The following is a 27,974-nucleotide window of genomic DNA, read 5'->3' as shown; positions in this document are numbered from 1 at the left end:
ATGCACCAGTTGTTAGACAACCCCCCGAGATGCTGACCTCTATCAACTCGCCTATTCCCTTTGCTATGTGGGGGATGGATATTCTAGGACCTTTCTCTATGGCCATGGCGCAAAGAAAGTTTCTGATTGTAGCCATTGATTATTTCACCAAGTGGATTGAAGCCAAGCCCTTGGCCAATATCACAACTAAGTAGGTTGCACAATTCCTGTGGGAAAACATTATGTGCCGATATGGAATTCCCCGTATCCTCGTCACTGACAATGGAACACAATTCAACAATGAGGAATTCAAGAAGTATTGTGAAGAAAATGAAATTGAGTTACGGTTCACCTCTGTGGCTCACCCGCAAGCCAATGGGCAAGCGGAGGTAGCAAATCGGATAATACTGAATGGACTAAAGAAGAGGATCGAGAAGTCAAGAAATAATTGGGTGAATGAAATACTTCCAATATTATGGTCCTACAGGACTACCTGTAGAGTCACGACAGGAGCAACTCCCTTCATGTTGGCATATGGGGCAGAAGCAGTTGTTCCAGTAGAGATATCATATTCCTCTCCAAGGATTCAGGCTTTCAATACAGAAGAAAATGAAGAAGGGCAGAGGTTAGCCCTGGATTTAATCGATGAAGTGCGAGATAAGGCACATGCAAAGATAGTAGAATATCAGAAAAAGGCTTCATTCTACTACAACCTAAGGGTTAAAGAGAGGTTTTTCAAACAAGGTGACCTAGTCTTGAGAAAGATAGAAGCTTCTGGTGTCGGACAAAAAGGAAAGCTTGCCCCGAATTGGGAAGGGCCGTACAAAGTCAAGAGCCTTCAGGGTAGAGGAACCTACAAGCTGGAAACTATGGATGGTTTTGAAGTCCCGAGAACCAGGCATGCACAAAACCTGAAGGTTAACTATATGTAAGATAGTCGAAGTATGATTCTTGTTGTCATTATGACAAGTAGGTTTAAAAGCACCTTGAAGCTTTGCTTGCGTAGGACTTTATATTCTATTAGAGTTTACATTGTCAAGTTATTATTGATTAGGGTCGAACCCATGCTATGTAAGGTTTTGGAAAACCAGACTTCGTATTAAAGAGTTTGAAATTATTTCTCAATCTAAGGATGCTTAAAGTTTAGTGCATATTAAGTATTGTAAAGAAGAAAGAGGCAAATAAGGAAAACAACATATCTAATATAGCCCCGAAGGGTAACAACTTCTGACAAACTAAATTCACATATTGTCTCGAAAAAAAGATATACAAAAAAAAACTTAGGCCTCGGAAGGCTGAGATTCTTCGGAACCACTATCCGAGGTCTCCTCGGACGTCTCAGTGGTCCCTTCAGAAGTCCCTGCAGAGGTTCCGTCAGAACTGCCTTCAGATACTTTGGAGGATGCGGGAGACACTGGATTCTGAGGCGCAGCCCTTGGAGGCACTTCGACCCTGATCTTCTTCGCAGCAGGCGCAGGATCTTCTTCGGATGAAGCCTCCTCCTCCCCAGAACTGAACTCCAGTTCTTTCCTCTTGTGGCCTGGGCTCCCTGAAGGGCCATCTTTGATCATATCAGCTAGCTTGTTAGTAATACCCCCAAGCTCCGGAACTCGCACAGGGCAAGGGAAGGAGGACTGCTCTAGGACTTCCGGAAATTCATCTTGGATGGCCTCCACAGCAGCATCCCAGCCCTTCTTATAGCTAACTGGGTGTAGGAGGGCATCGTGCTCCACCATCAAGTCCTTGAACTCCTGGGTGTCCATCCAGCCATCAAAGGCTTTATCCTTCTGCGCCTTCAGAATAACATTTTCTGCCCGGGCTGTTTCCAGGTCAGAAGTGGAAGAGGCCAGTTGAGCTTCAAGTGCCTCTATTCTCTGGTTGGCCTCCTCCAACTTCTTGTTAGCATCTTCCAGGCCAACCTTCCAGGCATAAATTACCTAATGTATGAATCAAGGCATGTGCACCAAATACAAGTGTCAATCACTATATCTGGATTAAGAACCTAAGCAATAATAATATCATATAATCTTAGTTCTTCTTTATTTTCAGAATAAAAGAACTTTTCTATTATTTCGATCATGTTCAGTATGGACAAGTATTATTCAATAATCTAGATAAACTATTTCCAAATAATACTTCAGTCATTCCAGTGGTTTGTCTAACACCACTTAGACTATGAACCTTTTACTATATTATATAAGGAATCTGACAATCTAATCTTCTGCTATCCCATTTAATACTAGATTGTCTATAATATATAATATGTATATTGTGAAAACATGCATTCAAGATTCTCAAAAGATTATTATATACTTCAAACGAATAGTTCAGTATATACCCTAACAATCTCCCACTTATATTTAAGCTATTCTTTGAGTATATCAGTGTTTATTACAATCAATTTACCACCAACTATATAACTAAGTGACCAAGTGTCTGACTCCTATCTTTTCCACATGCTCCTGAAAAGCCTTAGCTTGTAAGCTCTTTATGAAAGGATCTGCCCGGTTATCCTTTGACGCTATATCAGCCACAATAATATCTCCTCGCTTAACGAACTGACATGAGGTGATACTTACGCTCTAAGTGTTTCGCTTCCTTATGGGCCTGTGGCTCCTTGGTATTCGCCACTGCACCAGTATTATCACAATAAATCATGATTTGGCATGGCAAATCAGGAACTACATCCAAATCCAGCAGGAAGTTTCGGAACCATAGAGCCTCTTTGGCTGCCACATACTCAGCTTCCATGGTTGAGTCTGCAATGCATTTCTGCTTTACACTCCTCCATATTACGGCTCCACCTCCCAAGGTAAAAACACATCCCGAGGTGCACTTTCTCTTATCCGTATCTGGTCTGGAAATCTGAATCGGTATATCTCAGAGGCAAGAAATTCGAGGACCTGTAAACTAACATATATTCCTTAGTCCTATGCAAGTACTTGAGTATTGTTTTTACTACACTCCAATGTTCATGTCCTGGGTTAGACTGGTATCTGCTAACCATGCCCACGATAAAACAGATATCAGGCCTCGTACATAACATGACATACATTAGGCTTCCGCATGCTGACGTATAAGGAACTACCTTCATGTTCTCTATCTCCTTAGGTGTCGAAGGACACTGACTCTTTGATAGAGAAACTCCATGTCTAAAAGGTAAAAATTACCCTTCTTGGAGTCCTACATATTAAAACGAGCTAATACATTATCTATGTAGGGCTCTTGAGATAAAGCCAACATCCTTTTCTTGCGATCCCTTATAACTTTGATCCCAAAGATGTATGCCGCTTCACTTAAGTCCTTCATTTCGAATTGTTTGAACAACCATGTCTTTATTGAAGATAACATCTTAACATTGTTTCAAATGAGTAAAATGTCATCAACATATAGCGCTAGAAAAACCATTGCATTTCCCTCACATCTCTTATACACGCATGCTTCTCTTAAACTTTGATCAAACCCATACGACTGAGCTGCCTGATCAAAATGAATGTTCCAATACCTAAAAGCTTGTTTAAGTCCATGAATAGACTTCTTAAGCTTATATACAAGATGTTCTTGGCCTTCTTTAATGGATCCCCCTAGTTGCTGCATATAGATGGTTTCTTCAAGACTTCCATTAAGGAAAGCTGTCTTGACATCCATTTGCCAAATCTCATAATCGAGATGAGATGCTATAGATAAAAGAATACAGATTGACTTAAGCATGACCACTGGCGAAAAGGTTTCCTCATAATCGATACCTTCTTTCTGAGTATACCCTTTCTCAACAAGTCTTGCTTTCCAGGCTTTCACCTTTTTATCTAATCCTCTCTTTTTATTGTAGATCCACTTACATCCAATGGATTTTACACCTTTGGGTGATTGCACGAGCTCCCAGACCTGATTACGATACATCGATTCCATCTCAGATTCCATTGCTTTTCGTCAAAGATCTGCATCTTTGTCTTGTAGTGCATCTTCGTATGTCCTGGGATCATCATCATGTTCACCAGAGGCCAAGTCCGAAGACTCTCCCAAAAATATGAATCTATCAGGATGACGAACAACCATCCCACTACGACGAGTCACTAGTGCGGTATTGGTGACATGTTGTGCATTTTGTTGTGGCTGTTCTACTTGTACTATCGGATTCTGGGTATTATCTGTCCCTCCCACTAGTTCCTCTAAAACGACACTACTTATGGGTTTGTAATTCATTATATAGTCTTGCTCTAAGAATCTAGCATTTGTGCTTACATTGACATCCCGATTCTTCGGACTATAAAATAAATAACCTTTCGTTCCCATGGGTTAGCCTACAAACAGCCTTACTTCTGTATGAGATTCTAACTTAGTCGAGTTCCTGTTCAACACATGTGCTGGACAATCCCATATCTGAATGTATCTTAGACTTGGTTTGTCCCCGGTTCACAATTCTAAGGGGGTTTTAGGAACCAATTTAGAAGGTACTAGGTTTAGAAGATAAGCTGTTGTTTCTAAGGCATGTCCCCAAAATGACTTGGGTAAATCTGAATAACTCATCATCGATCTAACACTTTCTAAAAGAGTCCGGTTCCTTCTTTCTACTACACCATTTTGTTGGGGTGTGCCTGGTGTAGTCAACTGGGATTCTATCCCATTCTCTGATAAATATTCCCTAAATTCTCCAACCAAGTATTCGCCACTTGATACTTTCACCAAGTCACTTCTCCATTTTAGCTTTGTCCTCTTTGAACTTCTCAAAGCACTCAAACTTACGGTGCAACAAATTAACGTACCCATATCTAGAATAATCATCAACGAATGTGACGAAATACTCATAACCACCTCTTGCTTGGATATTCATGGGTCCACATAAATCAGTATAAACCAATTCTAACACCTCTTTGGCTCTATTCCCCTTTGCCTTAAAATTCTTATTAGTTATTTTACCTTCCAAGCAGGATTCACAAATTGGAAATGATTCCACTGCCAATGAGCTTAAAGGCCCGTCTACTACCAGTCTTTGAATCCTTCTCAAGTTAATATGACCTAATCTCAAGTGCCAACGATATGTTTGGTTCAAACTAGAAGGTTCCTTTCTTTTAATAGATGTAGAAGACGTGTTGTTTAATTCCCTATATTGTAGTTGCAGTGCAGGTTGACTAGGATTAATTATATACAAATTGTCTTGCAATGTACCAGAATATAATTCATTTATTCATCATGATAGAAACATTACGATCCAAACAAACATTATAGCCATCCATAGCAAGCTTAGAAACCGAAATTATATTTCTTCTAAATGAAGGTACATAAAGACAATTGTTCAAAACAAAAATCCTATGAGAACTAAAAGATAAATGAATAACTCCTATTGCAACTACTGCTACTTTCGTATCATCTCCCATGAACACGTATATCTCACCATCTCTAAGCGTTCTCGATAGTTGGAATCCCTGCATATAATTATAAACATGATCAGTGGCTCCTGTATTTACACACCAAGTGCTCGTAGATATAGCCGCTATATATATTTCTGTAACTAGAGAAAGAGACATACCGGTGTTGTTTATCTTCCTAGGAAGAGGACAATCCTGTTTCCAGTGACCTGACTGCTTGCACCTGAAGCACTTTTCCTTAGGCTTTTTCACACCACCTTGAACTCCCATTGTATTCGTAGCTTTCTGTGTCTGAGTTTTCTTCTTCTTCTTCTTACCTTTCGGTTTAGAGGGAGAACCTTTCTCAACCACATGCACTTGAACATTCTGCCGAAATAATCCTTCAGCTGCCTGAAGTTTTGTCAGAAGTTCCGCAAGACTATACAACCTCTTGTTCATGTTGTAATTCAAGCAAAACTCCTCAAAACTCTTAGGCAAGCTCATAAGTACAATGTCAATCTGGGTTTCCTCGTCAAGTTTAGCACCAAGGATCTCTATCTCATTCATATGAGACATCATCTTGAGAACATGATCCCTTACAGGTGTTCCTTCAGTCATCTGAGTGTTCATTAAAGCCTTCATGGCTACTTTCCTAGCAGCCCTATTCTGATCTCCAAAAAGTTCCTTAAGATTAAAAAGCATATCCGAAGTTGTGGCCATAGACTGATGCAGATGCTCCAAAACACCCGACATTGCTGCCAGAATGTAATATCGTGACATCTCATCGGCCTTAATCCATCGCTTATAATACTCTTTCTCATCTTCAAGAGCATCAGTAGCAGGCTGATCTGCCTTGGGTTCATAAATGCAAAACTTGTACTCCTCAGCAGTCAACACAATATCCAAATTTCGTTTTCATTCAATATAGTTAGGTCCGGTAAGTTTGTTATCCTTAAGTATGGTGAACAGTGGATTAAACCCCATTGTATCTAGAGAATCATGCATAAAAACATCACATAACAAATAAAGGGTGCATTAAATATTAAGTCATATTGATTCCTCTAACAATTATTAAAATTAATGCACTAACATTTAAACACCATAAGTTTCTGGTATGTCACGATGGGTGACATGTATACCACCTAAATTTTAAATGTTACTTCAGTCCTATTACTAAATAATACGCCACGTTGGGGTGGTCAATATTATTTTTCATAGCTAAGTGTATACCATTATCAAATCTTAAATCATAATTATATCAGATGCCATCAAATGATATCTTATAATTATCCGAAATCTATGAAACATGGTACGCCATGATGTATGACATGTATACCTTCCGATATTTATTATTAATTTAAGAAGTTTGTTCTAGTAATCTCCTTAACATTCCAGAAATCATAAATTACATGTCACGATGGGTGACGTATATATAATTTATATTTGTCTCTATGTTAAATTACATACAAACAATAATGGAGACCATGGGATTTGATTTCATATCAATTCTCTCTCCCACTTAGTATTTACTTTGAGTATTTTAATCTAGATGCATCGTCCTATATATTATTTCTTCAAATTCCATATGTAATACGTAAAAAACAAAGAACACATAACATAGCAGCATACTCGCATGATTAAAGCATTTAAAACATTCCTATGTCCATGTCATTCTAGCATGCTGGGGTTAGTATCACATGACATAATAACACAGACAAGAAACACATAGTAGCAATAATCAAGATCAGCATAAACTAATAAAGCTCATTCACTATTATGGCCTCATATAAACTGATCAATGGACGTCTTGATCAACGGATGTCCTGATCAAATGATGTCCTGATCAACGGATGTCCAGATCAACGGATGTCCTCATCAACGGATGTCCTGATCAACGGATGTCATATGCAAAGTCTGCAGCTACAACAGCGAAGCTCCCCGAAATAGAATACAGCAGCGAAAAATCTCTGTTTCTTGCCGCTTAATCGCTACTATAGTTACATACAACTTAATACTACTGAACTAGCATATTCTATTACATCAGATCATAACCTTGATCAATTACAAATTGAGACTACAAGATTACTAAACTAGAATAGAAAAGACTATCACGATCAACCCTCGCGATTTACAACAAAACCACGATAAACCATGTGGATCTTAACCATAATAAAATAACCAAGATTAAACCACGTGGGATCCAAACACATAATTAAAACATGGCCATAATAGTGAATACCAACCTGCATCACAAAATCAATACAAGCATACCACTATATACATGTATATATAATTATGACATGGACTTCATATCATAAATGCAGAACCTCGAACCAGGCTCTGATGCCAATTGTTGAGACAACGGGATCTCGGCCCTGCGTTTTACGATATGAATTTTTCTATAGAGAATTCGAATAGAACATTAACCTTAATCGATATGGCGCAAGCGATTCAAATCCACGCCTTCTCCTGTATTCCTCGATTCTCCTTGGACGAAGTGTGGGCTTCGATCCCCCAAGGTTTACCTCTCCTGATAGCTCCGAAAATTCAAAATCCTAGCTGGCTCCTTGAGAAAAATATTTGCCTCACGCAAACCCTAGGATGTTATTTTCTGTGTTATCACACATACATGTACGCACACGTCTGTGTTGTTATCCTTATTTTCAGCTTCAGGAGAATTAGAATATTTATAGGCTACAGTAGGGAACATGGATAATTAGGTCGTGTCTCTTAATGACATTCGGGGCCAAGTCTAATGTCATTAAATATTAATTCAATCCACTAAAGTATTAATATTTGCACTACTTTTCCTAATTCCGTAAATTAAATATTTATTTCATCTCTCATATTATTTTCTTATTAAATCATCATATTTAAGATATCGCATGTTCATTGATTGAATTAATTTCTGATAATCAATTTAATCAATATCTTATATCCTTGATCATCCACTCATCCTCATAATTGTGCAAGAACAAATGTGCCAGCAAGACTAAAGCATAATTATCTTTATGAGCTTTCAAGAGGACATCATCACCCGAAACTATTCTTTAGACATGGTTTCCTTTTATAGTCAATATCCCACTCTGTATATAATGTCATTGCCCAATACATAAATTCGCAATTTAAAATAAATTATTTAATGTATGAATCAAGGCATGTGCACCAAATACAAGTGTCAATCACTATATCCGGATTAAGAACCTAAGCAATAATAATATCGTAGAATCTTAGTGCTTCCTTATTGTCAGAAAAAATAACTATTCTACTATTTCGATCTTGTTCAATATGCACAAGTATTATTCAATAGTCAAGATAAACTATTTCCAAATAATACTTCAGTCGTTCCAGTGATTTGTCTAACACCACTTAGACTATGAACCTTTTACTATATTATATAAGGAATCTGACAATATAATCTTCTCCTATCCCATTTGATACTAGATTGTCTATAATATATAATATACAGACATTGTGAAAACATGCATTCAAGATTCTCAAAAGATTATTATATACTTCAAACGAATAGTTCAGTATATACCCTAACAACCTCCCACTTATACTTAAGCTATTCTTTGAGTATATCAGTGTTTATTATAATCAATCCACCACCAACTAGTGTTTATTATAATCAATCCACCACCAACTATATAACTATGTGACCAAGTGTCTGACTCCTATCGCTTCCACGTGCTCCTGAAAAGCCTTAGCTGGTAAGCTCTTCGTGAAAGGATCTGCCCGGTTATCCTTTGACGCTATATCAGCCACAATAATATCTCCTCGCTTAACAAACTGACGTATGAGGTGATACTTACGCTCTATGTGTTCGTTGCCTTATGAGCCCGTGGCTCCTTGGTATTCGCCACTGCACCAGTATTATCACAATAAATCGTGATTTGCCGTGGCAAATCAGGAACTACATCCAAATCCAGCAGGAAGTTTAGAAACCATAAAGTCTCTTTGGCTGCCTCACTGGCTGCCACATACTCGGCTTCCATGGTTGAGTCTGCAATGCATTTCTGCTTTACACTCCTCCATATTACGGCTGTACCTCCTAAGATAAAAACACATCCTGAGGTGGACTTTCTCTTATCCCTATCTGTCTAGAAATCTGAATCGGTATATCCCAGAGGCAAAAAATCCAAGGAACTATAAACTAATATATACTCCTTAGTCCTACGAAAGTACTTAAGTATATATTCCATTCTCTAAATATATATATTCTAGGAATCCAAGGTCCCAACCAAGCATCACTCTTATCTAACAGCATTCTCAGGCATGAGCTTTCCTCACAAGCAGATGGATCCCTGTTTTGCTAGTCCTACATAAGGAAATAGAAGCATAAATATTACAGGAAAATTGGACCAAATTTAAAAAATGGGCGACAACTATACCTTGCAACAATACTTTAACATGAAAGTACTAATCCCCCATAATAAAGGCAATAGCAACAGACATGTCTATAAATACCTAAAAGGCGTCATGCATATCTGAATAATTTGTTGGTGGTCACTCTTATATGTCATTGGATCAAAAAGGGACGAGTAAGCTATTAATATTCTGATTGTGAAAAAGTCCAATGCCTTATTTATATTAGGTTGTTCCTTTGCAGATAAAAAAGTTACATAGGACAAAGCGATGATCCAATAACATGTTACAGTTAAATATTTAAAATGTAAAAAATTGTTACTAATATATTTTTATATATCAAGGCTAACGAAGATTCTTAGAACTTCTCCATACACACTCAGGTATAGTAGCACATGTTGAAGCAAAATTTTCTGGTTCACATCACCAGGAGAAAGAAAGCTTTTTATGAATGCTGTAAGTGCATCGATGGAAGCAGCCCACACACTACAAGAAGAAGTTCAAGATATGATTATGGATTAATAAACCTTGAAAGAAGGCTGATAATAGGGACTCCATCCCAGCATTTATCTATCTTTTTATTAATTGCCATGAATAAACCTGAAATATACATAGCAGTAGGAGACATAAAAACAGATAAATGTACTGTTATTACAAAAGGATGTGATAATCCCAGATCACCCCGGGGCCTTCTCCTTGTAGGGCCCCAACTCAAACTCCTTTTAGGCTGTGACGACGGCCGTGTGTGGTGTAGCTGTAGGGTGGGAACCTACAAAACAGAACCGGAGGGGGGTGGCGTCCCCGCGGCACCTCCGGCGTGAGGATGAGAAAGGGTTTTGAGGAGAAGAAGGGCAAAGTTGGGATTATGCAGATATATTTGTGAGGAGTACGTGTGTGCATGTAAGTATATGTGAGAGAGAGAGTATAAAAGCTTGTAACCTGTAATCTTCCTTTTGTTCTACCTTTTATAGGTCTCCTACTAGGGTTTAGGGGTTTGTCCCTTTTCATCTGGAGCGTAGGTTGGCCTTTTGGACTGTAGGGCATCTGGACGCCTGGGATGCGTCAGAGTACTATCAGATCTGGACCGTAAGAACATCCTGGATTCCGGGTGCCTAGAAGGTGGTAATGTTGCCACGTGTCCTGGGCTTATCAAGGTCAACGCTGAATACGTCAGAGTACTATCAGATCCAGAGCGTAGGAACGTTCTGGATCCCGGGAACCTGGATGGTGGTGATGCCGTCACGTGTCCTGGGATCTTATGTTTGGGCCCTGGGCGTCTTTAATTGGGCCTGACTTATTATGGGCTATCATTTGCCCCCCACTCCCTTATGCGGGTTTATCCGGATGGGGGAGTAAAGTAATTGCCTTTGTGCTGCGGCGCCTTTGCAAAGCTTTGGGGGTTGTTTGATTCGCTGCCCCCTAACCCCGGGGTCAAATGGGGATGAGACTCCGGGGTTATCTTGGTTAGTCATTTGATTTTAGTTCAAGGTGGGATTCCTTGAAATACTTTGGAAAATTTTGGGGGTTTGATTTGTTGCCCCCTAACCCCGGGGTCAAATGGGGCTGAGACTCCGGGGTTGACTTGGTTAGTCATTGAACTTGAGCTTTAAGGTGGGATTCCTTGAAATGCTTAGAAAGGTTTTGGGGCTTTGATTTGTTTTGCTGCCCCCTAACCCCGGGGTCAAGTGGGGATGAGACTCCGGGGTTGACTTGGTTAGTCATTTGATTTTAGTTCAAGGTGGGATTCCTTGAAATGCTTAGAAAGGTTTTGGGACTTTGATTTGTTTCGCTGCCCCCTAACCCCGGGGGATGAGACTCCGGGGTTGACTTGGTTAGTCATTTGATTTTAGTTCAAGGTGGGATTCCTTGAAATACTTTGGAAAATTTTTTTGGGGGTTTGATTTGTTGCCCCCTAACCCCGGGGTCCAATGGGGATGAGACCCATTCGATTTGTCCGGACTCTGAAAAGCTGTTGCTGCGAATCTGGGATGTCAGGCGGCTGTTGGGATTCCAGCCGGGGTCAAAGATATACACGTTTTATGCATATCTTTTGAGTGTACAGTTTTTATTTCCCCCCCCCCTTTTTTTCCGAAAAAGACGCGCCCACGTAATGATTACGTGACAGTTCATGTAATAACTGCTGTGCAGTTACTTTTTGGGGCTAATTGGGTTCTACCACATGGGCGGGGGGTTAATTTTCACTTGCAAAAACCTTTCACATGTCCCCCTTCCTTCTATAAATACCGTCCTCTTTCCATTCTTTTTTCTTTTACGCGATAAAGGAGTTTGAGAGAAAGACCGAAAAATCGAAACTTTTGGAGATCCATTTCTGCGAGTTCGAAGCCTTCTTCTTTGTCCTGCTTACTTGTAAGCTCTTCATTCTTCTGTTCTTTCATTTATTTTCTTTTGTTTTCACAATGCATGTCACTAATTTGTGCGAGTTGTTGCGCCTTTCTCCATTATTTTTGCAACTGCTTTCTCCATTATTCTCGAGTTTATGTAGTTGTGTGGGTTTTGTATGTTTTTCACAGTGGTTCTGCATTTGATTTGTGAGAATATCATAAGTTTTGTCATTTTATCATGCGAAAATATGGGTTTTTGGTAGCTTTGTGTGTGAATAAGTGGGTTCTTGTAGTGTAAATAGTTGTAGAGCCCGGGGTGTGTTCTTGATATCTGCTTTTGGTTGTATATGTATGTATATGCTGCAGATCTTGTTTTTGGGGTAAGATACGTACATGATTTGTTTCTAAACTTGTTCTGTTTTTTGTCTTGTTTTGTTGTTGGGTTCGGGTTTGGCATTGACTCCGGGGTGCGTTTACATAGACACATGTAGTATATTCCAGGTAGTCGTTTTAAACGTATTGCTACTCTTAGGAATCGGTATCCCGAGCGTCCTGTCGGGTTAGGTGAACTTAACTCCTTCTACCCCTCTTCCTCTTCTAGTTGTAGTTCAGTAGAGATGCCTCCCCGGGTTGACCAGCCTCAACAAGTTTTAGCTCAGACCCTAGTATTAGGTCCCGGGGGTACCTTATCGAATCCGGATGGGTCGTGGGAGGATGTAGATGAATATTTTGTGCAGTGCCGAGTGAATCCCAAGCCCATGAGCTTTTATTACAGAGATTTATCCGAGGCATATGGGGGCCCGGATGGTTTAGGAGGCCGGAAGCCTTATAATGAGGATGAGATGGATAAGAAGTTCTTCACCACCCTGGGGACTAGGTACGAGTGTGGGGCGGTTCATAGAGAGGTCCAGGAGAAATACATAGACACCGAGGTAGATGGTGCCCTTAGGCTTGCCTTTAACCTTGATGACACATACCAGTGGAGATGTCCTGAGGAGCATGAAAGGGTATACCACAGACCAGAGGGGGATGGGTTGGAATTCCGTTGGAGCATCTCCGGGGCATGCGCCTCGGATTACATCAGTTCACCAAATCCCTATGCTGGGATGTTTATGGTATCCCTTTTACTCAGCTAGCCCCGAACTCGGTGAAGTGGATCAGCTGGTTTTTAGCTTGCTATCATGCCAAAAATTACCTCCCCACCTTCAAACTTTTTCATCATATTTTTAAAATTAAGAGATCCACCTCTTGGCCGATTTACGAGTTCATGTTTAGGATAGAGGATTGTGGGTATCCCTCTGATAAGATGGTGCTCCCGGTTAGTATGTTGACGCCGCTTAAGGGATGGCACCGGGAGTTTATTTTTGTCCGGGGTGGGGATCTGGAGTTCATGCCACTCCATAAACTTGCAATTAAAACAGATAAGTTTCCGGTCCAGCGGCTCGGGCAAGCAACTCTCGCGATGGTTTATCCCTTCTGTGGGGCACTTGGGACGCAGTGGACCCGGGACTATTTTACTAGGAATGAGAACATGCATGCTGCCGGATGTAAGTCTATTTCCTTAGCTTTATTTTGATACTGTAACTTTTATTGACTGCTTGTATCCGGGACTGATATCTTATTGTTTTCCTTTTCAGGCATTCCGAAGTTAATTCCCTATCCTCCTAATATGTCTGCCCAACTTAAAGATCTTTCGGACAAATTGCGAAGGATTGGGGGAATGACGAGCGTGGATGTTGGGAAGAAGAAGGTTGGAGAGGGTGATGATGCGGCCCGGAAGGCGGCGCCGTCTCGCCAGGGGAGGACAACAATCGTGATCAACGAGCCCCGGGCCGAGGACATGCAGCAGGGGAATGTGATAAGAGTTCCAGCACCTCGAAAAAGGAAGGGCGCCCCCGCGGGTTCCGGGGACAAGAGTGATGATGTTTCTGAGGGTCCGGTTTCAAAGAAGGCTGCTATTGATCTGGCCCCGGACACTCCGGAAACTCTGAAGGCCCTGCTTGCAAGTTTTACCCCGGAGACTCGCCGGAGGGAGTTGTTTGAGAATTATGCCAGCACGGCGGAGAGGAAGAAATACAGGAAGGAGCCCCTTGATGACTTCCTGGTCGGGCTTCAGGAGGACATCACTGCTGTAAGCCTTTTTCTGGTTTTCTTCTTGTACTCTTGTCTTTGTGTTGCCTAATCATGACTTTTAATGTTTTCAGGCTAACTCCCGGGTTGCTGGACTGGTTTGCATAACCCGGAGCCTTCAGGCGAAGGCTGATGCTGCCGAAGTCTATCAAGTTGAATCCGAGCGGCTATCCCGGGAGATCCAGGAGTTGAAAGAGGCCAGTGCAAGGGAGGCTGCTCCTCATAAGAAGATTCTGGATGAGATCCGGGAGAGGCAGGACCGGGCTGAAGCTTCTTTCCGGGAGATGAGGTCTGAAAATCAGAAGTTGAAGGATGATCTTGCCGCCCGGCCTACTCTCGAGGAGGTTTTGGCAAGGTTCCGGGGAACTCCTGCGTATTTCGAAGAGCTGAATGACAAAGCGCTTGAGAAGATCCAGATTTGCTGGAATGTTGCTTCGAAGTATCTCGGCGAGGAGCCCCATGGTACAATAGACGTCTTCCTGGAGAAGTATATAGAAGAGGAGACCCGTTTGGAGCAGGAAAAGGAAGCTGTCCGAGCAATGGAGTCCGGTGCTGGGACGTCCAGCAGTGTTCCCTTCTTCTCCGGGTCGCCTCTTGCTGAACAGCCTCCCGTGCCAGAGGGTGATCCAGAGCAGCCTCCTTCGCCTCCCGCCGACTCTGTCGTTTGAAGCTTGAAGACTTTTCCATGTTTTGGCATGTAATTTCTATTTCCTTATTTTTAGCTTAAGTCATTCCGAACTAAGTCTTTTGGCTTTTTAGACGATTGTAATTTGAATCTTGATTTGCCCCCCGGGGTGTGTTTTTCCGGGGTAGTTTAATGTTATTATGCTTTGTTTCCTTTATATTGATTTGCATGTTTAGAGCTTCAGACTTGGACACATGGGCTGTGTTTTTGTGGACCCCGGGATGGGGTAAAATTTTTTGACTTGCTAAAATTTTTGAAGTACACATGGGCTGTGTCTTAGTGGACCCCGGGATGGGGTAAAATTTTAACTTTACTAAAATTTTATGAATACTCATGGGGTTGAGTTTTTATAGGACCCCGAGTAGGGGTAATTTTCAACTTGATAGAAAAATATTTTATAAATACATGTGGGTTGTGTTTTGCGGACCCCGGGGTGGGGTAATTCTCAATTTAATGAAAATTTTAAGTACACATGGGCTGTGTTTGTTTAAATTTGATAGCAAATAAAGGAACGTAATGAAATTGGTTCAAGTTATGGGACGCTTAAAGTAGAGTTTTCCATTCATATTAAAAGCAAAAATTACATTCTGGGGTGAATGAGGACAATGCTTACATCAAAATATCACAGTATAGATGTAGATGTGTTTCCAGAGTGTGCACCTTTTTCTCATTGGTAGAATTTCCTTAGGCGGGTTCCATGCCAGATATTGGGGACCTCGGTTCCGCTGAGGTAGTTCAGCTTGTAAGTTCTCGGACGGATCACTTCTTTGACTATATAAGGGCCTTCCCAGTTTGGCTGCAGTTTTCCCTAGTTAGTTGGGTCCGAGGCTTCAGTGTCCCGGAGTACTAGATCTCCTGCCACATATTCCCGTATTCTGGCTTTCTTCACAAAGTAAAGCTTTGTTTTTTCCTTGTAGCTTTCCATTTTTTCTACGGCCCGATCTCTTACCTCATCCAGGAATTCGAGGTTGGTCCTGAGGCCTTCTATGTTGGAGACCTCGTCAAAGTTGGTCACTCTATGAGAAGGGGATCCGGTCTCTACCGGTAACCGGGCTTCAGTACCGTAGACGAGCTTGAATGGAGTCTCCCCGATTCCCGTCCGGGGGGTAGTTCTGTATGACCATAAAACCTTCAGGAGTTCATCCGACCAGTTCTTTTTAGAGTCTTCCAGTCTCTTTTCCAGGCCTCGGAGTATAGTTCTGTTTGTGACCTCAACTTGTCCATTCCCTTGTGGATGGGCAACAGATGCTTTTTTGTGCCTAATCCCGAGCTCTTTCAGATAGGTTTCAAAATCTGAACCCACGAACTGTGGACCATTGTCCGAGATTAAGACCATCGGGATCCCGAACCTCATTACAATCATGTCCACAAACTTGATGCAGTCTTGCTGGTTAATGGTTCTCATAGCCTTGGCCTCCGCCCACTTAGTTATATAATCTATTGCTACCAGAACATAATAGAGATCCCCTTTTGCTCAAGGGAAGGGGCCCATGATGTCAATTCCCCATACAGCGAATGGGATCGGTGAGAGAACGGATCCCGGGAGGCTTGAACCCTGTTTTGGTACGTTGCTGAACTTCTGGCACTTACTGCATTTTTTGACATAGGCGACTGAATCAGCGTGGATTGTTGGCCAGTAATAGCCTTGTCTGATGACTTTATAGGCTAGAGCTTTAACCGCTAGGTGATCCCCGCAGATCCCTTCATGAACCTCCCGGAGGCAGTAATCCGCTTCCTCCGGATCAACGCACTTTAGAGTTGGTGCAGAGAAGGTTCTCCGGTATAACTGATTGTCTTCTGGAAAGAAGCGTGCAGCCTTATACTTGAGGTACTGGGCTTTGTTCTGATCTTCCGGCAGGGTACCATCCTTGAGGTAGGCTATGTAAGGCATCATCCAATTCTCCGGGTTGCTAACACATAATACTTCTTGTCGATCGGTGCTGGGGGCTCCGAGCTCCTCGAAGTAAACCGAGCTACTTAAATCTGAAGTATTCTGGATGAGCTTGGACAGCTCGTCTGCTTTCGCATTTTCTTCTCTATTTATCTGCAAGATGGTCGAGTCCGGGATGGTTTCCAGGATTGCTCTAACCATTTCCTGATATCGGGCCAATTTAGGATCTTTTGCGACATATTCACCATTGGTTTGTCTTACCACAATCTGAGAATCGCTGTAGATTGTTAAACTCCTTACTCCAAGGGATTTAGCTAGCCTGAGCCCGGAGAGTAGGGCTTCATATTCAGCCTGGTTATTTGTTGCTTTGAAGGTGAAGGTGATGGCCAGCTGAATTGCGAATCCATCCGGGCTGGAGAGGATCAGACCGGCTCCGCACCTTTCGGCTGTAGCCGAGCCATCAATATGTAGCGTCCAAAGATCCCGGTTGTTAGACTCTTTTTCTCCTTTGGAACTGGTTTCAGGCGTTTCTGGGGTTTCTGGGGTTTCTGGAAAAGTACATTCCATGACAAACTCGGCCAACGCCTGGGCTTTTATGGTTGTCCTCGGGATGAATTTGATATTGAACTGGCTCAATTCAATTGCCCAATTGACTAACCTCCCGGAGGTGTCCGGCTTGTGGATGATTTTGCGAAGTGGTTGATTAGTGATTACTCTGATTTCCCTGCCTTGGAAGTATTGTCTTAGCTTTCTGCTCGAGTGTACGAGGGCCAGTGCGAATTTTTCCAAGTTTGGGTACCGGGTTTCGGCATCTTTCAGGACTTGGCTCGCATAGTATACCGGGGTCTGCGTCTCATTCTCCTCCCGGATGAGTGCGGAGGATACTGCTCTTTCCCCGGCTGCGATGTAGAGGTAAAGGGGCTCCCCGGGCTTTGCTTTTGATAAAATAGGCGGGTTCATCAAATGTCGCTTTAATTCCTCAAATGTTTTTTGACAGTTCGGGGTCCAGTCGATTATCTTTTTGTTCTGGGCTCCTTTTAACAGTTCGAAGAATGGTAGGCATTTCTCTGCCAACTTTGGGATAAATCTTCGAAGTGCTGCTAGGCATCCTGAGAGCTTTTGGATGTCTTTTTGAGTTCGGGGAACTGTCATTTCCATTATAGCTTTGATCTTCTCCGAATTGGCCTCTATTCCTCTTTCACTGACCAGAAAACCCAAAAACTTCCCGGAAGGGACCCCGAACGTGAATTTCTCCGGGTTCAGCTTCATGTTGTACTTCCTCAAGTTGTCGAAACAGTCTCGAAGGTCCTGGATGTGCTCTGAGATTGTGACCGACTTGGAGATCATATCATCAACGTAAGATTCCATGTTCCTGCCCAGTTGCTATTTAAAGATGGTATTCATCATTTTTTTGGTATGTTGCTCCGGCGTTGATTAACCCAAACGGCATCATGACAAAAGCGTAGACGGCCCGGTGTGTGATGAATGCCATTTTTGCAATGTCTGCCGGATTCATCCTGACCTGGTTGTAACCCGAGAAGGCATCCATAAAACTTAACATAACATGGCCCGAGGTCGCGTCTATCAGCTGGTCGATATTGGGCAGGGGGTAAGAATCTTTAGGACACGCTGAATTGAGGTTTGTATAATCCACGCACATTCGCCACTTGCCATTGGGTTTTTTGACCAGCACAACGTTTGCTAGCCAGTCCGGATACTTAATTTCACAGATATATCTGCCTTTAACAACTTCTCGACTTCTTGGTCGATTGCCTGTTGCCTTTCCGGGGCGAAGTTCCTTCGCTTTTGTTTGATTGGTTTTTGCTTTGGATCTACATCCAGACTGTGCATGGCCACAGATTCATCAATCCCTGGCATGTCTTCCGGGGACCAGGCGAATACATCAGCGTGTTCTTTTAGTAGATCGATAAGCTCCCTTTGGAATGTGGTTTCCAAGCCTTTTCCGATTTTGATTTTTCGGGTGGGGTTCCCGGGTTCTAAATCTACCTCGATTGTCTGTTGGGCCGGTTCTACCTTCATCTTCTCCTTGCTCTCTACAAACTTTTGAATCCGGGCATCAGCGTTGGTTACGCTGTATCCGGAGTCTTCGATCATATTCACATCCAAACGGGTCCTTTTACTAAGGTGTTCTCGATGCTTCTTTCTGCTTTGTCCCTTGGGCAGGGACATTATTCTCTTCTGGTTTTCCGGTTCCGTTTCTGCCATGACGAGTGCTTGACCATAGCATTTACCAGCCATTTCCCTATCTCCTTTCAGTTCTCCAGTGCCTCCTGGGGTGGGGAACTTGAGTTTTAAGTGAATAGTTAAGGGGATCGCCCTGAGCTTGGTGATAGTGGGCCTACCAAGGATCATATTATATGAGGAGGTTGCGCTTATCACATAGAATTTCATCATATGGGAGACCTGTCGGGGTGCGGTTCCAAATATGATGGGAAGATAGATGATACCCCGGATTGGAATCATGGTGTTCCCGAATCCGTACAAAGGGTCTTCAAGACAGGGATCCATTCTGAGGTGTCCGAGCTCTATCCTGTTAAGTGTGTGCTCGAATACGATATTAGCAGATGAACCATTATCAACTTAAATTCTTTTTACCTCGTTGTTTGCGACGTCGAGGGTCACAACTAATGCCAAGTTGTGATCCGGATCGAGGCCCTCATAATCAGAATAAGAGAAGCAAATCGGCTCGTCCCCCCCCCGAGTCTGGATCATCATCACATCATTCTCCCGATCCGGGCTCCGCGGTGGAGAGGCTGTGCCCCCGAAAATAACATTCACCATATTTTTGCCTCTTCCCGGGGCTCTGTCTTTGTCATTCGAGCCCCTTTGAAGATACTGGTTTATGTTTCCTTTCTTGATTTGGTCTTCTATGAACATCTTGAGGGAGAAATAGTTTTCAGTAGTATGGCCATGACCTTCGTGATAGCCACAATGCTTGTCCCGGGCCCTGTTTTCGGGAGGTGCTAGCAAGGGTTTTGGCGGATAATAAAACGGTTTGCCCTTGACTTCACGCAAAACGTCGGCCCGGGGCCTGTTGAGGGGTGTCCACTCTGGTTCCGGCTTGGGTTCCTTCTTGGCCTTTTGTTTCCTTTCATTTTTTCTTGATTCAGGGTACGTTTCCCGGGGTGGGGTTCCCCGGGACTGCTGAATGTAGTTGGCTTGCCTGTCAAGCTTGTATCTCTTGTCTCTCCGGGATGACGAGCGTCGCTCCGGAGACTCGTCATCATCATGTATTCTTCTGTTCATCTTCATTGATTTGAGGAAATCATTTTCCTTTATGAACTTTGATGCCAACGTATATGCTGATGCCAGGCTTTGGGGCTCCCTATGAATCAGGTCTTTGACATAGCCTTCACAAGATATCGGGTGCAAGTTTCTTCGAAAGATGTTTACTGCCTCCTTTTCTTCTAAGTTGGAGAGTTGGTTGATTGCTTCCTGGAATCTTTTGATGAACTCCGGAAGGGGTTCCTTGCTTCTTTGTTGGATTGTTTCTAGATGACACATCTGCAGCTCGTTCATCCGGTTGGCCCTGAATCTTTTCAAAAATATCTCGCGGAAGTCTTTCCAGGAGTCCACACTCCGCGATGGTATACGGCTGAACCATTTCTGAGCGCCCCCCTTCAATGTTGATGCGAAGAATCGGCATCTAGTCAGGTCGCTGTAATCATAAATATTGGATATTTGCTCAAAATAGTTCAGATGCTCTTCAGGGTCAGCCAGCCCGTCAAAAGAGTCAAAATTGAAGTGCTTTAGCCCTGACTCTATAGGGGTGGCTTCCAGACTCTTTGTGAACGGGGTCGCTGCTGCCCCTACTTCCATGTCGCCCTCTACTTTCCTTTTAAGGTCTCGAAGGGCCCGGGCCATTTGCTCTTGCTTGGACTCCTTCTCCGGCTCTGAGTCTGAGGAAACATGAATCCGGTGGGCCTTTCTCTTTAGCTTGGCCTCCTCCTCCCGGATCCTCCTTTCTATAGATTCTTGGGCTTTAGCCTCTTCTTCCTTCCGGATTCTCTCCCAGAGGGCAGCTTTTCTTATTTCATCTCTGGCGTCCTCTGGTGGCTTTTTTAAATTCTTCGCAATCCGGTCGAAGACGGATCCCCGAGATTCTCCGGACTGTTCTAGTGCTTCCTTATTGTCAGAAAAAATAACTATTCTACTATTTCGATCTTGTTCAATATGCACAAGTATTATTCAATAGTCAAGATAAACTATTTCCAAATAATACTTCAGTCGTTCCAGTGATTTGTCTAACACCACTTAGACTATGAACCTTTTACTATATTATATAAGGAATCTGACAATATAATCTTCTCCTATCCCATTTGATACTAGATTGTCTATAATATATAATATACAGACATTGTGAAAACATGCATTCAAGATTCTCAAAAGATTATTATATACTTCAAACGAATAGTTCAGTATATACCCTAACAACCTCCCACTTATACTTAAGCTATTCTTTGAGTATATCAGTGTTTATTACAATCAATCCACCACCAACTAGTGTTTATTACAATCAATCCACCACCAACTATATAACTATGTGACCAAGTGTCTGACTCCTATCGCTTCCACGTGCTCCTGAAAAGCTTTAGCTGGTAAGCTCTTCGTGAAAGGATCTGCCCGGTTATCCTTTGACGCTATATCAGCCACAATAATATCTCCTCGCTTAACAAACTGACGTATGGGGTGATACTTACGCTCTATGTGTTCGTTGCCTTATGAGCCCGTGGCTCCTTGGTATTCGCCACTGCACCAGTATTATCACAATAAATCGTGATTTGTCGTGGCAAATCAGGAACTACATCCAAATCCAGCAGGAAGTTTAGGAACCATAAAGTCTCTTTGGCTGCCTCACTGGCTGCCACATACTCGGCTTCCTTGGTTGAGTCTGCAATGCATTTCTGCTTTACACTCCTCCATATTACGGCTGTACCTCCTAAGATAAAAACACATCCTGAGGTGGACTTTCTCTTATCCCTATCTGTCTAGAAATCTGAATCGGTATATCCCAGAGGCAAAAAATCCAAGGAACTATAAACTAATATATACTCCTTAGTCCTACGAAAGTACTTAAGTATATATTCCATTCTCTAAATATATATATTCTAGGAATCCAAGGTCCCAACCAAGCATCACTCTTATCTAACAGCATTCTCAGGCATGAGCTTTCCTCACAAGCAGATGGAACCCTGTTTTGCTAGTCCTACATAAGGAAATAGAAGCATAAATATTACAGGAAAATTGGACCAAATTTAAAAAATGGGCGACAGCTATACCTTGCAACAATACTTTAACATGAAAGTACTAATCCCCCATAATAAAGGCAATAGCAACAGACATGTCTATAAATACCTAAAAGGCGTCATGCATATCTGAATAACTTGTTGGTGGTCACTCTTATATGTCATTGGATCAAAAAGGGACGAGTAAGCTATTAATATTCTGATTGTGAAAAAGTCCAATGCCTGATTTATATTAGGTTGTTCCTTTGTAGATAAAAAAGTTACATAGGACAAAGCCATGATCCAATAACATGTTACAGTTAAATATTTAAAATGTAAAAAATTGTTACTAATATATTTTTATATATCAAGGCTAACGAAGATTCTTAGAACTTCGCCATACACACTCAGGTATAGTAGCACATGTTGAAGCAAAATTTTCTGGTTCACATCACCAGGAGAAAGAAAGCTTTTTATGAATGCTGTAAGTGCATCGATGGAAGCAGCCCACACACTACAAGAAGAAGTTCAAGATATGATTAGGGATTAATAAACCTTGAAAGAAGGCTGATAATAGGGACTCCATCCCAGCATTTATCTATCTTTTTATTAATTGCCATGAATAAACCTGAAATATACATAGCAGTAGGAGACATAAAAACAGATAAATGTACTGTTATTACAAAAGGATGTATACAAGAAATGGTAATATTAGATCAGTATGTATTTTCGAAATATTTATCTAATCCTGTAGCTGTATCATGTTAAATATTTGTCCTAAATAAACTTACTTCTTTTTAGGAAGGGTTGCATACTTGGAGCTGCATGTAGCTTTGAACAAAATCGAGCAAAAGTGAAAAAGTTAGCATTTTTGTGATCTGATCACACTCTTATAAATCAAGCTTCAGACCTCGGTCTGTTAATGCTCAAAAACAAAAGTACAGTAGGAATTAGTACCTGCTAAGACCAGCTGATGTAGCTCCAAGTTTGCTGGAGAGTTTTCTTTTTAGTCCCTCAATTTCTAAAACATCATTAACAAGTATTGTATTTTCAATATAACGCAGAAAAAGAAGACAATATGCAATTTCGAAAACAAAAAATAATAAGCATTACCACACTTTCTAGTGGCTTGAGATTACTCCATAATGCTCGACATTAGATAATTGATGTATTTTGATTACAATTAAGATACAATACAATTAAACAAAAAAATTAGAGTATGCGTTCCTAAACTTTAAAATATTCCTCTTCAATTTAGAATTTTCTTAGAAATTTCTAACTTATTTTATTGCTTTTTGGAACTACTAAGATTATGTAATTAGTTGTGTAAACAAAAAAGTGAATATACTGATTAGTTGGAGACTGCTATTGGCAAGACAAATATTGCCTGGAGTTGTAGATAGGACGACCGCTATCTTACTTAACATTACACAATTCTGCCCATATGTATGGAAAAACAGCTCATTAAGCCAACCTCAGAGCCCCATAATATTTAAACAAATTTTGTTAAGATATTAACATAGTATATTATAATTTGGTGTCGCCAATTTTCACGACACATTCTTTATGTCATTCTCCCCAAATTTTGCGTTATAATGCTACCTCTGATACATTACAATCAACCAAACAACAGAAAACATCAACAACCTCAACTTATATAGCAGAGACAGTGCAAGTCATGGTTTAGATACATATAATTCATGCAGGCGCAAATTTTCTATACTGAGCAATGATCTGATAATGTATGTAGTGCTTTGTCCCTAATGAAAACTACAAAGTTAATACAAATATGATAGTTATTTACTTCGGTTCAACTATTATACCTAGCATCAATTGAAGGTAAATTAGGGTTGGACCAAGACGGCTCAAAGGAATCATAGTTAGAATAATTATGAAACATTATGTAAAACCCAAGAAGGCCCAATTTGTAAGATAAAACCCATTTGGGACTTGGTATAAATAAAGGACAACAACCTCATTGAAGGAGGTTGGCAAATTAAGCAAAGAAATCATCTCCTAAAATTATAATCTAATAATAATAATATTGTTGGCACATCATTTGGCGCTAGAAGGAGCTTTGCTTTAACAGATCCAACCAGAAAATGATTGTAGAAGAGATTGATCCGGGGACAGCCGGACCAACGCAAGTGAAAGAATTGACGGCAGAACCTGCCGCCGATGCCTCGACCTTCGATGGCTGTGAGCTTCCGAAGCAGTCGGCATTAAAGCCAAAATGTATGTTCCCTCCACCTGAGAGCCTTCCTGAGGATCAACCGGAAAGCTGGAAAAACACACGTCAAAGAGACAAAAAGAGAAAATCCGTGTCAGATCAACGTTTTAGAATACAAACCTCTAGAGGCAAAAAAGTTCTTTCAAGCGACATGCGACTGCATTTAGAAAAGAAAGAAAAACTAAGAGTTCAAAATCAAGAAAATCTGGAAGAACCAGAAGAACCATGTGATTCAGATGAAGAGCTAGAGTTACTAGAGCGCGAGACTCGGAGGCTGCAGGCCAAACTCGAGCGAAAGCGCGAAATTCACCGTCTTAGACGAGAGCTCCAACAAATAATGATACAGAGCAAAGAGCATGATGAAGAATTTTATGATGATGATGATGCAGAGTATGAATACGAGCCATCGGCAGAGTCGACCTACTTACAGCCTCGTGAGCGTCGACAGCGGACAGTATCATCCGCCGAGGTTTCACGCCAAACTGAGTCCACGGAGTCTATATCACATGAAAAATTTGCTAAAATACAAGAAGAAATCGCTTAAATGCGTAACATCATGAGGAATCAATCGTGATTCGAGGCTGTCTCTGAAAGCCCCTTATCCCTCCTCCTCGAGAAAGCACGTATCGACAGATCATTAAAAACCCCATCCCTCGATCACTTTGACGGATCCTCAGACCCGTTAGCATTTCTGAACACATTTGACGGACGGATGGCTTTCTTCGGCCACTCTGAAATCGCCCGTTGTCAGTTTTTCTCTACATGCCTTCAAGGTACAGCACTCCGATGGTATAACAATTTGCCACCTCGATCCATTGATTCATGGGCAGCCTTAAAAAGCAAATTTTAAGCCCGGTTCTCCAGTAATTACAAAGGCATTAAGGTCACAGCATCTTTGATGACAATGCATTAGCGCTCAGGTGAGAGCCTTCGCAGCTTTTTAACCTGATTTAGGGAAGAGATCGCCGAGATTCCAGATTTAATTGAACAAATGGCCGTCAACTTCTTAACGGCAGGCATCGATAAGTCACGACATGGATTACTCCTAGAAGAAATCTTTGAAAAAAGGCCAAAAACTCTCCAAGCAGCATTCCAAATTATTGAACATCGTATGATGCTACAAGAAGCAGTAAGTTGCATTCAGTCACCACGACGCTCTTCAAGGCACTAACATCGTCGCAGTTATAGCCCGCGATCCCCCGCGCGAGAAAGACGCCGTGAGCGTCGTTGATCACCTCCACAGCATATGGATGATCGGTTTCCGAGGGATAGAAGGGAAAGGGACTGGCAGCCCCACACTTGACCAGAAAAAGAATTTACCAAATTGAACACAGAGAAAACAACAATTCTGGCAGTTCTAAAAACAGAACCGGACTACAGACCACCGAGGCCCATGAAAGCCGGGAGACCCCCCAATTCCAGATATTGTGAGTATCATGAAGATACCGGTCACACCACAGAACAATGCTTTCAACATATCAACCTCATAGAAGGAAAGATTCGTCGAGGATAGTTGGTACATTACATACAATAAGAGGACAATCCTAGACGTCACCATCGAGATCAAGACGATCCGGTCATCGATGTCATATTCGGCGGAGCAGCTTCTGGAGGATTCTCTCACAACTCCAGGAAAACATACACTCGGGAAGTCTTCAATGTCAATCCTCCGACAGTTAAACGCCCTCGCGTGAACCCGACCCCTGTCATTTCCTTCTCCGATGATGATTATCATCCGGGTCTCATCACGGGTCATCAAGATGCTCTTGTCATCACAACCCGAGTAGGAAATAATACTGTGAAAAAGATGCTCGTCGACAACGGAGGTTCTGTCGATGTCCTCTATCATCACGCCTTTTCGCGAATGGACATCGGGGATCGACGGCTCGAAAACTCTCGAACGCCGTTGTACGGATTTACTGGAAATGAGGTCCATGTGGTACGAACCATTGATATGCCAGTTCTCTTTGGCTCACCACCTTGTCAGGTTTGGAAAGTCGTTAAGTTTCATGTGATCAGTGCTTCTTCCAGCTTTAATGCCATTTTGGGCCGCACCACTATCACAGCCCTAAAGGCAATAACTTCAATCTCCCATTTGAAGATGAAATTTCCCACGGACTTCGGGGTCAGAGAAATGATGGGAGATCAAACGACCGCGAGACAATGTTACCTGACAACAGTTTCCCCAAGGAAAAAGGGGGAAGAAGATCTAGAAGTGAACCAGGTACTCGAGATTGACCCCCGCAACTCAATTGAATCTACAAACCAGAATTCATGTTTCCCTGCAGAAGAAACAGAAGAAATCGAAGTGGTCGTTGGCAACCCATCAAAGACAACCAAGGTGGGAAAAGGACTCCCTGAACATTTGAAACGAGATATCATTTCCCTTGTTAGATAATTCGCTGATATTTTTACCTGGGACCCGAAGGATATGCCAGGAATCCCCGAGGTTGTCGCACGCCACTCTCTCCACATCAATAAAAACGTCGTTCCAATACGACAGAAGCGTCGAATATTCTCCGATGAAAAAAGGATAGCTATCGAGCAAGAAATTGACCGACTCCTCGAAGCTAAATTCATCGAGCCTGTTCAGTTCCCCACATGGATCTCCAATGTCATTTTAGTCAAGAAACACAATGGAAAATGGCGAATGTGTGTCGATTATTCGGACGTTAACAAAGAATGCCCCAAAGACTTCTACCCACTTCCAAATATCGATCAGCTGATCGACTCTACAGCAGGAAATGAACTCCTCTCCTTTATGGACGCGTTTTCAGGGTACAACCAGATAAAAATGGATTCTCGTGATTGGGAAAAAAAGGCATTCATTAATCACAGAGGAGTCTTCGGGTATCGAGTCATGCCTTTTAGAATGATTAATGATGGCGCAACCTTCCAGCAGATGATGGACACAATCTTTGGCTTGCAAATAGGAAAAAACATGTTAATCTATATCGACGACATGATAACCAAGTCCAAGCTCACCGCTAACCACTCACTTGACCTTCGTGAGACTTTTGAAAATGCCCGGAAACATAACTTGCGTCTCAACCCTAAGAAATGCTCATTCGGGCTTACGTCCGGCAAGTTCTTGGGATTTCTGATCACACAGCGAGGCATCGAGGCCAACCCCGCACAGACAAAAGCCATCCTAGAAATGAAGGATCCAAAATCCATCAAAGACTTGCAAAAGCTAACAAGGTGCATAGCAGCACTTCGAAGATTTATCCCCCAATAATCCAAAAGATGTCTTCCTTTCTTCGCCACCATAAAAAAGGCTTCAAGGTCAACCATTTGAATGGAACGACGAGTGCAAATCCAGCTTCTCAGAACTCAAAACATTTTTAACAAACCCTCCCATTCTCACTAGGCCAATCCCAGGCGAAGCTCTTCGCATTTATCTGTCAGCATCCGATGAAACAGTTACAGCCGTCCTGGTTCGACTCGATGAAGGAAGGGAAGTTCCCGTGTACTACATTAGTCACTCCCTGCGAGACGCTGAAACCCGATACCCTCAGGTCGAAAAGCTCGTGTATGTCTTGGTCATTGCAAGCAGAAAGCTTCGACATTATTTCCAAGCAAGAGAAATACATGTGTTGACAAATGCTCCACTCAAAAGAATCTTGCACAAACCTGATATGACAGGAAGACTCGCCGCATGGACTATCGAATTAATTCAATTCTATATCGAATATAAGCCACGAACAGCTATAAGGGCTCAGGTCCTCTCGGATTTTGTGGCAGAATGCCAATTTAAG

The 27,974-nt window shown here is 42.0% G+C and overlaps 2 protein-coding genes across 2 annotated transcripts; both read right to left on the bottom strand.

The window, feature by feature from the left end:
- Positions 1-15,657: 15,657 nt before the first annotated feature.
- Positions 15,658-16,185, bottom strand: LOC141680451 (uncharacterized). The gene has a single exon (XM_074486675.1). It carries the CDS (start codon positions 16,183-16,185, stop codon positions 15,658-15,660), a length of 528 nt encoding a protein of 175 aa, XP_074342776.1.
- A 138-nt stretch (positions 16,186-16,323) lies between these two features.
- Positions 16,324-18,108, bottom strand: LOC141680450 (uncharacterized). The gene has a single exon (XM_074486674.1). It carries the CDS (start codon positions 18,106-18,108, stop codon positions 16,324-16,326), a length of 1,785 nt encoding a protein of 594 aa, XP_074342775.1.
- Between the last annotated feature and the right edge of the window lie 9,866 nt (positions 18,109-27,974).

Source organism: Apium graveolens, chromosome 8 (genome assembly GCF_009905375.1).
Source record: "Apium graveolens cultivar Ventura chromosome 8, ASM990537v1, whole genome shotgun sequence".
In the NCBI taxonomy this organism is placed as follows: domain Eukaryota; kingdom Viridiplantae; phylum Streptophyta; class Magnoliopsida; order Apiales; family Apiaceae; genus Apium; species Apium graveolens.
The sequence above is the reverse complement of the archived record's forward strand: the minus strand, read 5'-3'. Positions and strand labels throughout refer to the sequence as shown.